This window comes from Leucoraja erinacea, chromosome 17 (assembly GCF_028641065.1).
Source record: "Leucoraja erinacea ecotype New England chromosome 17, Leri_hhj_1, whole genome shotgun sequence".
Classification (NCBI taxonomy): domain Eukaryota; kingdom Metazoa; phylum Chordata; class Chondrichthyes; order Rajiformes; family Rajidae; genus Leucoraja; species Leucoraja erinaceus.
In genome coordinates, this window is record NC_073393.1 from 43,286,838 (window position 1) to 43,298,689 (window position 11,852).

The 11,852-nt window shown below is 38.4% G+C and overlaps 1 protein-coding gene across 1 annotated transcript in view; it reads left to right on the top strand.

Annotated features, from left to right (window-relative positions):
- The window catches only part of zcchc14 (zinc finger, CCHC domain containing 14), a 107,508-nt gene extending 96,317 nt beyond the window's left edge, over nucleotides 1–11,191 (top strand). Inside the window, exon 13 of the mRNA XM_055649064.1 lies at nucleotides 5,267–11,191. Coding sequence (XP_055505039.1) covers nucleotides 5,267–5,322 — 56 coding nt within the window. The 3' untranslated portion in view covers nucleotides 5,323–11,191. The remainder of the gene's footprint in view (nucleotides 1–5,266) is intronic.
- Nucleotides 11,192–11,852: the final 661 nt, after the last annotated feature.

Consider the following 11,852-nt stretch of genomic DNA (forward strand, 5'->3'; position numbering starts at 1 on the left):
CATTTAGAACGGGGATGAGGAAACGCATCCAAGCGGGTGCAGAGCATCAGCAGCGGGCGCAGCGCTGAATTACCATTGCGGAGCCGGGCATCCTTGTCGAGGATCGTCAGTGTTGAAGCTCCGTTCAGCAGGGCCAGCTGACTTTAACACCGTGGAGCTGTGGTCTGCGGAGCTTCTAGCCGTGGGTGCAGCGCTGACTTTAACATCACGGAGGCCTGGGATCTTTTGCCGAGGATTGCCAGTGTTGGAGCTCCGCCCAGCTCAGCCTGTGGATTTCCACAGCCACGGTCTCCAGTAAGAAGCGGCCGATTCAGAAACTCCAAACCGCAGAGTGTGTTCCGATCCGTTCCTACGGCGGAGTTTCGATCATCCCGGCTAGAGGGCCTGTACATCGGGCCGTACGTAGCGGCGACTGCGGAAGGTTCTAGACCCGAAGGTTCTAGACCCAGTGAACAAAGAGGAAGATGACTGTACTTTATTGCCTTCCATCACAGTGAGAAACGTTGATTCCACTGCGGTGGATGTTTATGTTAAATTAAATTGTGTATTGTGGTCTTTTTATTCGTATGGCTGCACGGTAACACAAATTTTACTGTACCAATTGGTGCATGTGGCAATAAATGTCAACTTGAACTTGAGTCTCATTACACTCAATGAGTGACTCAACATGGAGTATCCAAGATCACAATCACTTTTTCCACAATATCACAATAACTTAATGAGGTGAAGGATACTATATTTTAGTTTGTCCATTCTAAATAACAGCTCTTACTCAACCTTTTGATAAAATCGACCAGGATAAAATGGCAAAATATTCAAATATCAAATAATAGTGCTTACTCAACTCTCAGCAGACCAGGAGCAGGTGGAAATGACAAAACAAACACGATGTCTTTGCCAGGGGACACTGGAAGAGGAAAATATGTAGTTGGGAGGACTAATTCCCACAAGTCTAGAAACAATGCTCCAATTATACATATTCCCGAATCACTGAATCTGGAGATTGTGTACAATGTGTGGTCCCTGAAATCTGGCACCTGCTGCAAAAAGAATCAGACCAAGCACCCCCCATGATTGCACAATCCTTTGTTGGGAAGAGAAAGGTCACAATGACCATGAACTTCATTACTGGCTAGATGATTACATTTGGTGGCTGCAATGCAATGCAAGTTGTAGCATACAGGGGAGGGGATCTCATCTTCTCTCTGGGTAGCCAGCAACAGGGAGTGCAGACACATTACTTGTCTGAATTAGATTAAGAGGTCTAGTTGTGAACCTGCAGTTCAGAGAGACTCCCAGTGTACCTACACAGTAAATTGTCAATAGACAATAAGTGCAGGAGTAGGCCATTCGGCCCTTCGAGCCAGCACCGCCATTCAATGTGATCATGGCTGATCATCCCCAATCAGTACCCCATTCCTGCCTTCTCCCCATATCCCCTGACTCCGCTATCTTTAAGAGCCCTATCTAGCTCTCTCTAGAACTGGCCTCCACCGCCTTCTGAGACAGAGTATTCCACAGACTCACAATTCTCTGTGAGAAAAAGTGTTTCCTCGTCTCCATTCTAAATGGTTTACCTCCTTATTCTTAAACTGTGGCCCCTGGTTCTGGACTCCCCCAACATCGGGAACATGTTTCCTGTCCAAACCATAACAATTTTATATGTTTCAATAAGATCCCCTCTCATCCTAATCTCCAGAGTGTACAACCCCAGCTGCTCCATTCTCTCAGCATATGACAGTCCCGCCATCCCGGGAATTAACCTTGTAAACCTACGTTGCACTCCCTCAATAGGCCAACATGCCATTCGCTTTCTTCACTGCCTGCTGTACCTGCTTGCTTACTTTCATAGACTGATGAACAAGGACCCCCAGATCCCGTTGTACTTCCCCTTTTCCCAACTTGACGCCATTTAGATAGTAATCTGCCTTCTGGTTTTTGATAACAAAGTCCCCACTCCCCGAACCTGTCCAAGTAACTCTGCATTCTCATAGCATCCTCCTGACAGTTCACACTGCCACCCAGCTTCGTGTCATCTGCAAATTTGCTAATGTTACTTTGAATCCCTTCATCCAAATAATTGATGTATATCGTAAATAGCTGCGGTCCCAGCATAGAGCCTTGTGGTACCCCACTACTCACTGCCTGCCATTCTGAAAGGGACCCGTTAATCCCTACTCTTAGTTTCCTGTCTGCCAACCAATTTTCTATCCATGTCAGCACTACCCCCAATACCATGTGCCCTCATTTTGCCTGCTAATCTCCTATGTGGGATCTTATCAAATGCTTTCTGAAAGTTCAGGTATACTACATCCACTGGCTCTCCCTTGTCCATTTTCCTAGTTACATCCTCAAAAAATACCAGAAGATTAGTCAAGCATGATTTCCCCTTCGTAAATCCATGCTGACTCGGACCGATCCTGTTACTGCTCTCCAAATGAGTGGCTATTTCATTTTATATAATTGACTCCAGCATCTTCCCAACCACCAATGTCAGACTAACTGGTCTATAATTCCTTGTTTTCTCTCTCCCGCCTTTCTTAAAAAGCGAGTCAAGGGGTGGAAGTTAGTGGAGTGTCTAACACTAAGGAGAAGGTGCTTGCAAAGCTGACAGGTCTGAAGATGGTTTGCACCTGGACCAGATAGACTGCACCCCAGGGTTCTTATAAGAGGTAGCTTTAGAGATTGTGGAGGCATTAGTTGTGATCTTTCAAGAATCACTAGAGTCAGGAGTTGTTACAGACGATTGGAAAATTGCAAATATTACTCTGCTGTTCAAGAAGGGAGCATAAGAACGCAAGAAGCATAAGAGTGCGAACTATAGGCCGGTTAACCTGACTTCAGTTGGTAATTAAAATATTTATAATATTAATATAAAGTCCATTATAAAAGGTGAGGTTTCTGACTAATTAGAAGCAAATGATAAAATAGGCTGAAGTCAGCATGGTTTTGTGAAAGGGAGATCTTGCCTGATGAACCTATTGGAATTATTTGAGGAAGTAAATAGCAGGATAGTCAAAGGAGAGTCAATAGATGCAGTTTACCTGAATTTTCAGGCCTTTGATAAGGTGCCGCAAGTGAGGCTGCTAGAGAAGATGAGAGCCCGTGGTATCAGTGGAAAGATACTAACATTGATAGCTGGATGACAGAAGGCCAATAAAGGTGTTTTTTTTCTGTTTGGCTGCCAGTGACTAGCGGCGTTCCGCAGAGGTCGGTACTGGGGCCGCTATTCTTTACGTTGTATATTAATGATTTGGATGAGAGAACCCACTGAGTTGCTCCAACACTTTTAATCTTTTTCCCTAATTAGGCCATTCTCTTCTCAATGCGAGAAAATCCTATCCCAAAGAATCCTATCCAATATGTACCCTAACACTACCACTAATTTCCTGGATTCCCACTGCTGCCCTTCTTAATCAAAGGAACAACATTGGCTATTCTCCAGTCCTCATAGAGGTGTACAAAATATCTCCTTGAGGTATACATAATATCTTTGAGATGTGATCAAAATCATGAGATGAATAGATCGGAGTAGGGGAATCGAGATGAAGAGGACATAGGTTTAAGGTGAGAGGAGACAAATTTAATAGGAACCTAAGAGATAACGGTTTCACACAAAGGGTGGTGGGTGTATGGAATGAGCTGCTGGAGGAGGTAGTTGAGGCAGGTACTATTGCAATATTTAAAAAACATTTAAAGCCCGGTCCCACGGTACGAGTTCATTCCAAGAGTTCTCCCAAGTTTGCCATGAATCTCAAACAGTAAATGCGCCAACACTAATCCCTTTTGTACAATACAGAGATTTCAATTTATGAAAAATCTATTAAACTGAATCCCTGCCTGCTTAAATGTGAAAAACCACATTATATAATTGTTTCCCTTGTCTGGCAAATTTTATTCCTGAACCAGCATTGCTAAAGTTCAATGTCTTTGCCTTTTTTGGGAACATGTACAGTGAACATTTTTGGGAACATTGACACGTACAGTTCAAACATTTATTTGGCTATTATTCTGGGTGGGAGCAGAGATCTAATAGGAGTTGTTTGATGGAGACAAGATTTACAATTTTTCAGAATGGACCAGGTTTTAATAACTTTATACAGCAATAATTGATATTACTGGCTTATTATTATCATATGTACTGTGATTATTTTATTCAAGAGAGAGTTAGATAGAGCTCTTAGGGCTAACAGAATATGGGTAGAAAGCAGGAACGGGGTACTGATTTTGGATGATCAGCAATGATCATATTGAATGGCAGCGCTGGCTCGAAGGGCCGATTGGCCTACACCTGCACCTATTGTCTGTTTCTATGAGATGCAGGGAAAAGCTTTTATTCAGAGAAGTCAACTTTATTTGTCACATACACATACAAGATGTGCAGTGAAATGAAAGTGGCAATGCCTGCGGATTGTGCAAAAACAACAAAACAGAACATAACAGAACCAGTATTTACATTTTAGAAAAATAAAAAGACACAGCACAACAGTAAATTAGTCCCTGGTGAGATAAGAGTTCACAGTCCTGATGGCCTGTGGGAAGAAACTCAGTCTCATCCTCTTTGTTTTCGCGGAGGCGCTTGCCTGACCGTGGCCGTGGCAGCTGGAACAGTCCGTTGCTGGGGTGGTGGGGGTCCTTCAATATCTTGCTGGCTCAAGATCTGCACCTCCTGGTGTATAGGTCATGCAGGAGGGGTGAGTGTAGTTCCCATAGTGTGTTTGGCCGAATGCACTACTCTCTGCAGAGCCTTCCTAATCTGGGCAGAGCTGTTCCCAAACCAGATTGTGATGTCAAATCAATTCAGATAATACTGCATATGAATGCAATCAAACCATACACAAGTACAACGGGTAGAGCAAAGAGAAAAATACAAGAGTGCAGAACATAGTTTTTTAAGCATTGTCGCATTAGTTCTAGAGAAAAGTCCAATGTCTGCAATGAGGTAGGTCAGAAGATTGAGACTACTCCTTAGCTTTTGGGAGGACTATTCAGAAGTATGATTAGTAAAGGATGATTGCATTTCCCCTCTCAACAAATGAAGATTACTCACCTCGTTATATTTATTTTTGAAATGTGATTTATGCATCCAATAAATATGGTAATGTATGTATGTAAAAGTAGAAATGAGCTGAATAGCACATTGATTATTATGATTGCCAAGCTGTTGTTTTAGATATTCAAAATCCAAATATTTGAATTTTGCTTTAGTTGTTTCGGAAAATAAATTCATAATACGTTTTAATCTGTATTTTAAATTATCTTTCAGGTACTTTTAGACTGAAGTATGCACCTCCATCTGAAAGAATGGATTCAGCAGACTAATAGTCGGAAATGCACATTGATATGAATCACAGTGTGCCATTGAGTAAAATAATAGCAGGTACAAGGGAAGATTCAAAGATGTTCAATGGATATCTTGTCCTGCAAAATTAATTTCCCGCTTTTTTTTAAATCCAAAGGTGCTTTTTAAAAATATCTTATATGTGGGTATAAACTACACTGTGCATGCACTAGCTGTAAATATAAGTATGATGGAATTTTAAAAAGTAATGACAAATGGGAATCAGTGTGTTTAGCAAATATTGTGCACTGATATTGCACAAGGAAAGTTAACTGTTACATAACTATGGCTGTTTCTAGGAACTAAAACCTAACAGAGAAATCTTCAAGAGCACCAATTTTTCTTTTGATAGCCAATACTGTACAGCTTCATAGGAATATGAAAAATAAAGCTGTGTTGGCTATTGGAGATGGGTTGAGGGAGCAGGGGCGATGAGTGACGAGAAAAGCAAAGAACTCTGTTTCAAATTATTCATAGTTATATTTACAATGCAATAATGATGGAGCATGGCAGTCAGCAAAACATTCTCATCTGATCATCGAGAGAGAAGACATTTGAAAGAAGAATGTTGAAAGCACAGAAGAACTCTTCAGTCTCCTGGAAGTTGCCGAACATAAATGTGACAGGGTTGGAAACTTGTATCTGTTTTTGTAAGGTTCTTTAACTTGTATATTTTTAATAGAGAGACCTGTACATGTAAAATGATACAAAAATATTTTTTGTAAAATTAGTTGTTTTGTAGAATTATGGTGTCAAGTTCTCCTGAATCAATTTGTCATGTTTACAAGTGTTTGTACCTGTGTGTGTGTGTGTGCGTGCGTGCGTGTGTGCGTGCGAGAGGCATGCATGCGTGCAGCATGTATGTTAGTCAGTCACAACTGATGTAGAAGAATCTTTACATATGTTAACATTATGAGAATATTGAATTGGTTTTGCAATTTATAGTTTTAATGAACTTACATAACACACTAAATCAGCAAAATCAGTTGACTCTTTTGTATGAGAAGGTACTTGTCATTTTGTCATCATCTGGTATACAAGAGTTGGTGTTTTGCTATCACCCATACAAAGGAAATGTTGGTCCATCCAGATAAAAGTTCCAAAAATGTTGCTTCAATCAGAAATAAGTCCAAGTACTTTTCCATCCCAGATTTGTAAATACAGATCTGTATGAGTTGGAAGCAGAAGATGTTATTTACAGTGGCTCATTCTCTTGTCTCTACGCAAATGAGAAGCTCTCCACAGAATTAAACATACACTGCAGTACTGCATGTGATTAAATACATTTTGAAAAAACAGCATGTTAAGATGTTTGATGCAACAAATAGTATTTATGCTTTATAGGGAGAACTTGGAGTTTTAACATTTGAAGCTATATTTGTTCCTATGTATTATTATATTGCTCAACCCATAAGAAGTCAATATAGGAATAAAGTTAGAATTATTGATTTGCACCGTTATTACTTTCCTTAAATAACTTGAAATCAAGAGTTAGTTTCTAACTAAATATGATTACAGTATTATGGGTTTGCATTCTACAATATAATGTTTGTGATCGAATAGTTCTGGGTAAGTTTATTGGTGCACCCATCACTTTTTACTAGAGATAGCAAGAGCATTATTTGAAAGCTAATGCACTGGAAGTGACTTTTAAGTAAAAACCCTGCTCATTATCAACAGTCCTAATTATTGGTTAATACAATTTTATTTTGGTCATGTCTGTGATTCCAAGGCTTAGTAAATCATTTTCAAGTGTGAACCTTCATATTAAATGATTCCAGTATAACACTTCTGAAGTCAGAACATAATTTCAAAGGATAATTATAGTTCTAACAATATGTAACTTGATATTTCCAAATTCCCTTGAATTTATTACCATCTGTAACAATCCTCCCATCAAGTTTTTTAAAGACCAAAGTTGTATATCTCTCAAACGCTTTGGATATTCCATATTAAAAATCAAATGATTTGATTCGACCAACAACTCTTTGAACCCTGATATTTGGAAACATTTTATTGACTGAAGATCCTTTCTACCACCAATCTTTTTATTGAAATAGCACACTGGAAAATGTATGATTGTACATCATAATGTTATACTTCAGCGATGCTAGGTACAGCTTCCCATTTATAATGTTTAACATTTAGAACATTTCCACTGTATATCAGTATTAGGCCATCTGTGATAACCAGATATTATAGCATAGTAGTAATGAATGATCAAGACACCCATATCAATGGGAAACAAATTGTAATTTGTAGGACCATTGTAAAAATATGTGAATATCATCCACCTATAAAATTGAAATAAGAGCCTAAAAAAGTTTTGCACTGGCCTTAAACAATGGACAATATAGGTTGATGTGAATCTGATACAATTCTCATAAAGTAATGATAGACATTGATGAACAAAGTTTGTAACCACCATTTACACAATTAAGAATGGATGATATTAAATACAGGTATCTGCAGACATTATGAAATATTTGGTCTAATCATGTGAGTTTATGTAAACTTTTATGAAGTAAGAAAGTTTAATTCTTTCCTCACTGAATTATTTTTGTCATTTGGGAATATCCAGTGAGAATAATGTTTATTCATTTCTGAAGGGTTGAGCAACACAATTAGAAATGTTATTGGTATCAGAGAAATCAGCATCAACGGAAAAAAGGATGTTGCTTCAGGATTAAGCCCAGATGAGAAATTAATTTGTGTTATCTCTCAATGTTTTTACACATAATGAACAAAGATCTATTAGCATAGTTCCAATCTACAGGAAAATTCATCAACAGGGCAGAGTTGTAAATTACATTGGAAATTATTCTCCAGAGCCGGAGATAGATTTTTTAAATCTATTTTCGATGTGATGGCATTATAGGTCATTTGTTGGGTTCATTTGTCACACCATGAAATACCACCATTATGAACAAGCACAAGTTGCAAGCTAGTCATATTTCTGCTTTTCATATCACAAAACACAATAGAATCAAGAGCACTGAACAGACGTCCTTTGATTATTAATTGAAAGTGAGAGTGATATTTCCTCCTGGTCATTGCTGTCCATATATGCCTCCTTTCTTGTCTCTGTTTCTCTCTGTCCCCTCTCGAGCTGAGAAAAAGATAACTTTTCATACTCCCATTGGCCTCATAATTAAAAGCCATAATGATCATAGGAAACTTAGTTTCATTCCCAGTCTCTGCTGAATGAACAATTTAAGTCATTGATGTCAAGATGTTTTTAGGAATGGATGGGAAATGTGATATGCCAGGTTCAGTCTTCACCTCTGATTTCTATTTTATGGTTCCTGCTGGTAGGAGTTTGGATGCATAATGAGAATGGTATTATATCTTATATCTGGTATATCTAATACCATAATGGTATTCTATCTGTATAGCTCCCATCTGCTTACCTGTGAGAATTCATCATTTGACTAAAAGCTCTAACTCTATTCCTACAAGACTTGCACTCTGAAATTTGTCCTCAAATTAAAGACAATGATGCAGAATTTCAGAAAATAGTTCAATATGTAGATGCTACATGTGCGAGTTTAATGTTACGAAAAGAGGATGTCTTTTTCCCCTCGGTGCATCTGGAGAGATGAGAGAAAACAGGAGATGTTTAGGGAAAATGTATCACTTACGTACAAGTAGATTCTCAAGATCGAATTGCAAATTCTTCAAAAAAGGAAAGGATCCTGAAAAATGAATGTATTTTTTGTCTTTTGCAATCTTTGACAATCTCCTTGTCATGTCTGATCACTTCCAGCCTTTCGCTGCTGATTAGGTCCCCATCCTTATCCGAGTTGTGTTTTATTTCTTTGTCGTACTTTCTTTGGTTCAATATCTTTTTTTGAAGAATTGTTCTTTTATTTCATGAAATTTAGGTAGCGATTTGGAGAATTATGGATACCTGATAATGATTGTGAAGGCATCACTCTCACTCGAGGTTTTAAATGGTGATTGTCACTTGAAACTTTAGATGAAGTCAGTATATTCAAATATTTCTGACAATCTGCAGCCTTTACAATGTATACTGTGGAGTTGCAAATACCTTTTTTTCCTTTTTGATTTACTTTTGCCAGTTGGTGTCCATTGTGCCATACATTTAATGTGTGATCATATGAGTATTAAAGTTTGTGACATCTTCTAAGTTTATCATGTGATAATTTACGTTTGATTACCAAACTAATAACATAATGCATTGAGAACTTAATAACTTGTTCTGGCGATCTTATCTTCTCCATCATTAAACACGTGTATTGCATTCTATATAAAAATGATCAGAATTGTTAAACTGAAATGCTCCAATTTTCTGTTTACCACAGTTTCCTTGTTTATTTTGAAGGTTTAGCATTGACATAAAATTCATAATAGAAACAGTGTTCACTGCAGAAGTAATTTTTTCAGTCGATGCCGATTTACAATATCTGCCTCTTTTTAATTACTTGAATCTTCAATACTATACACAATCACTTTGAGTTGTTCACTTTATGTATGCCTGTATCTTAATATCTCTCTTGTAATTCCATAGAAACAGTAGATAGGTTATGTTACAGACGAGGTTCATAATTAGAATTACAGTAGACTCAGTGGGGTAGAACTTCAGCTTGACACCTGGGTGTAAAGATCAATTTGGCACAAAAACAGCCCCATTTCATTTGCAACTGAATTGCTGTTTCACATATGGGCAACAATCAAATTCTACTAGATAATGTCTTTACCTTCAGTAGATTTCAGAAACTGTAGCAAATCCAGAAAATGTTGCATTGTGCATTTATGACATAGCAAACAAGAAAACACAACATGATAGACTTTATATTTTAAAATATACAATATACATTCATGTATTTTATGATCACTAAACTGCAATGACATCCTGGGCTAATATTTCTTGCATTCTGTGCAGATGATTGGTTCAAACTTAACCTAGCAAAAAGGGCTGAAGAAGGGTCTCGACCCGAACCGTCACTTATTCCTTTGTTCCATAGATGCTGCCTCATCCGCTGAGTTTCTCCAGCATTTTTGTCTTTAGCAAAAAATATAATTAGTTTACGTTTTAATTCTACAGGAGCTACTCCACTTTTGATGTCTGCAATATGCACAAACTGCTTGTTTTGTTCAATGCCTTGCAGAGATACAGCCATTTTCTTACAACTAAGGAGCAAATGTGTTGAGGCATAGTGTGGGATATTGCACTGCTCTCATAACTTTAGTTTATCTAAAATCTCAAGAATGGATTTGGAACCTAATCTTTGAAGTTCGCATCCTACTAAACCAGGCAAAATATGTTTCCATTCTTCAAAAAAATAGCATCCTAAGCGAAATTGTGAAATGCCAATGAAAGTTGGAATGAGAATGTCCAAAGGTAATTTTGTTTGACACATTTATTGGTATTTTTCCAGGCCAACTTCAAACTCATTGCCCAGGAGTAAAATGTCAATATGGTAATTCACTGCATTATCTACTTCTTCACAACTTTCCTATTTACACTAGAAACAGGTTGACCATCAGATCAAGTTGAGTTTATTATCACTTGCACAACGCACAGGTACAATGAAAATCTTGGTTGCAGCAAAATCGCAGGCATCGACACACAAATTGTAAATTATATAAATACTGTAAGACAGTAAAAAGAAAAAAGACAAAAAAACCAAGACATTAGTGCAAAGCAATCCCATAGCAGCAAGAGGTGGTCTATAGTGTTCCGTGGTCAAGGTGGGATTACCATTTGTGGGTTGTTTCAAGAACCTGAACCTTGTGGTGTGCGACCTCAGGCATCCAGCAAGTAGCTGCAAGAATCTTTGCCATTCGCAAACTATTTGCAAACCAGGTGTGGTCTCACTAGGGTCCTATACTTAAGAACACCAAACACAATATTTCAGAGTCGACATTCTACCAAAAGACCTGAGAATCAATTGAAAATGTATATTAGGCTACATCAGCATGCCAGATGCTTTATTTTCCACACTGTGCCCCTATCATCAGATCACCAAGCGAAATGTAATCATGATGTCGCTGCTGTCTGCAGGGTTGGGAGAAAGGAGTTGGAGATTTAATGGTGGAATAGGGACAAGGAGTGATTGACTATAGAGGCTTTAAAAAAAAAAGCTGCTTGTCTTTGGGCTTTGCAGAACCTCATGCAGACCAGGCCGTAATAAAAGGGTTCCGCACATTTTGGAATGGAACTAGTGCCTGCACAAATGAACTACCAACTATCCCACTGATAAATTGGTCTGCTCTACCACAGAAATACGTACCAATTTCCAGCAGAATTTCCTTTTGTGAGCTCCATATAATATCCAGGTTAGACCATTGCTTCGAAATTCATTCTTGTCAACTTTAGTGAAACTTCATTTTGAAAGCAGAGGTTGGGAGGGGGCTGAGAAATGGCAGATGGAATACGGCTTAGCAAAACGTGGAGTCATGTCTATATTACTAAAAGTCTGATCTTGACTGCTTTTGGCCCACTGTGCTGCGATTTCTGAGAGAACGCCGCCACCTACGGCCGTCA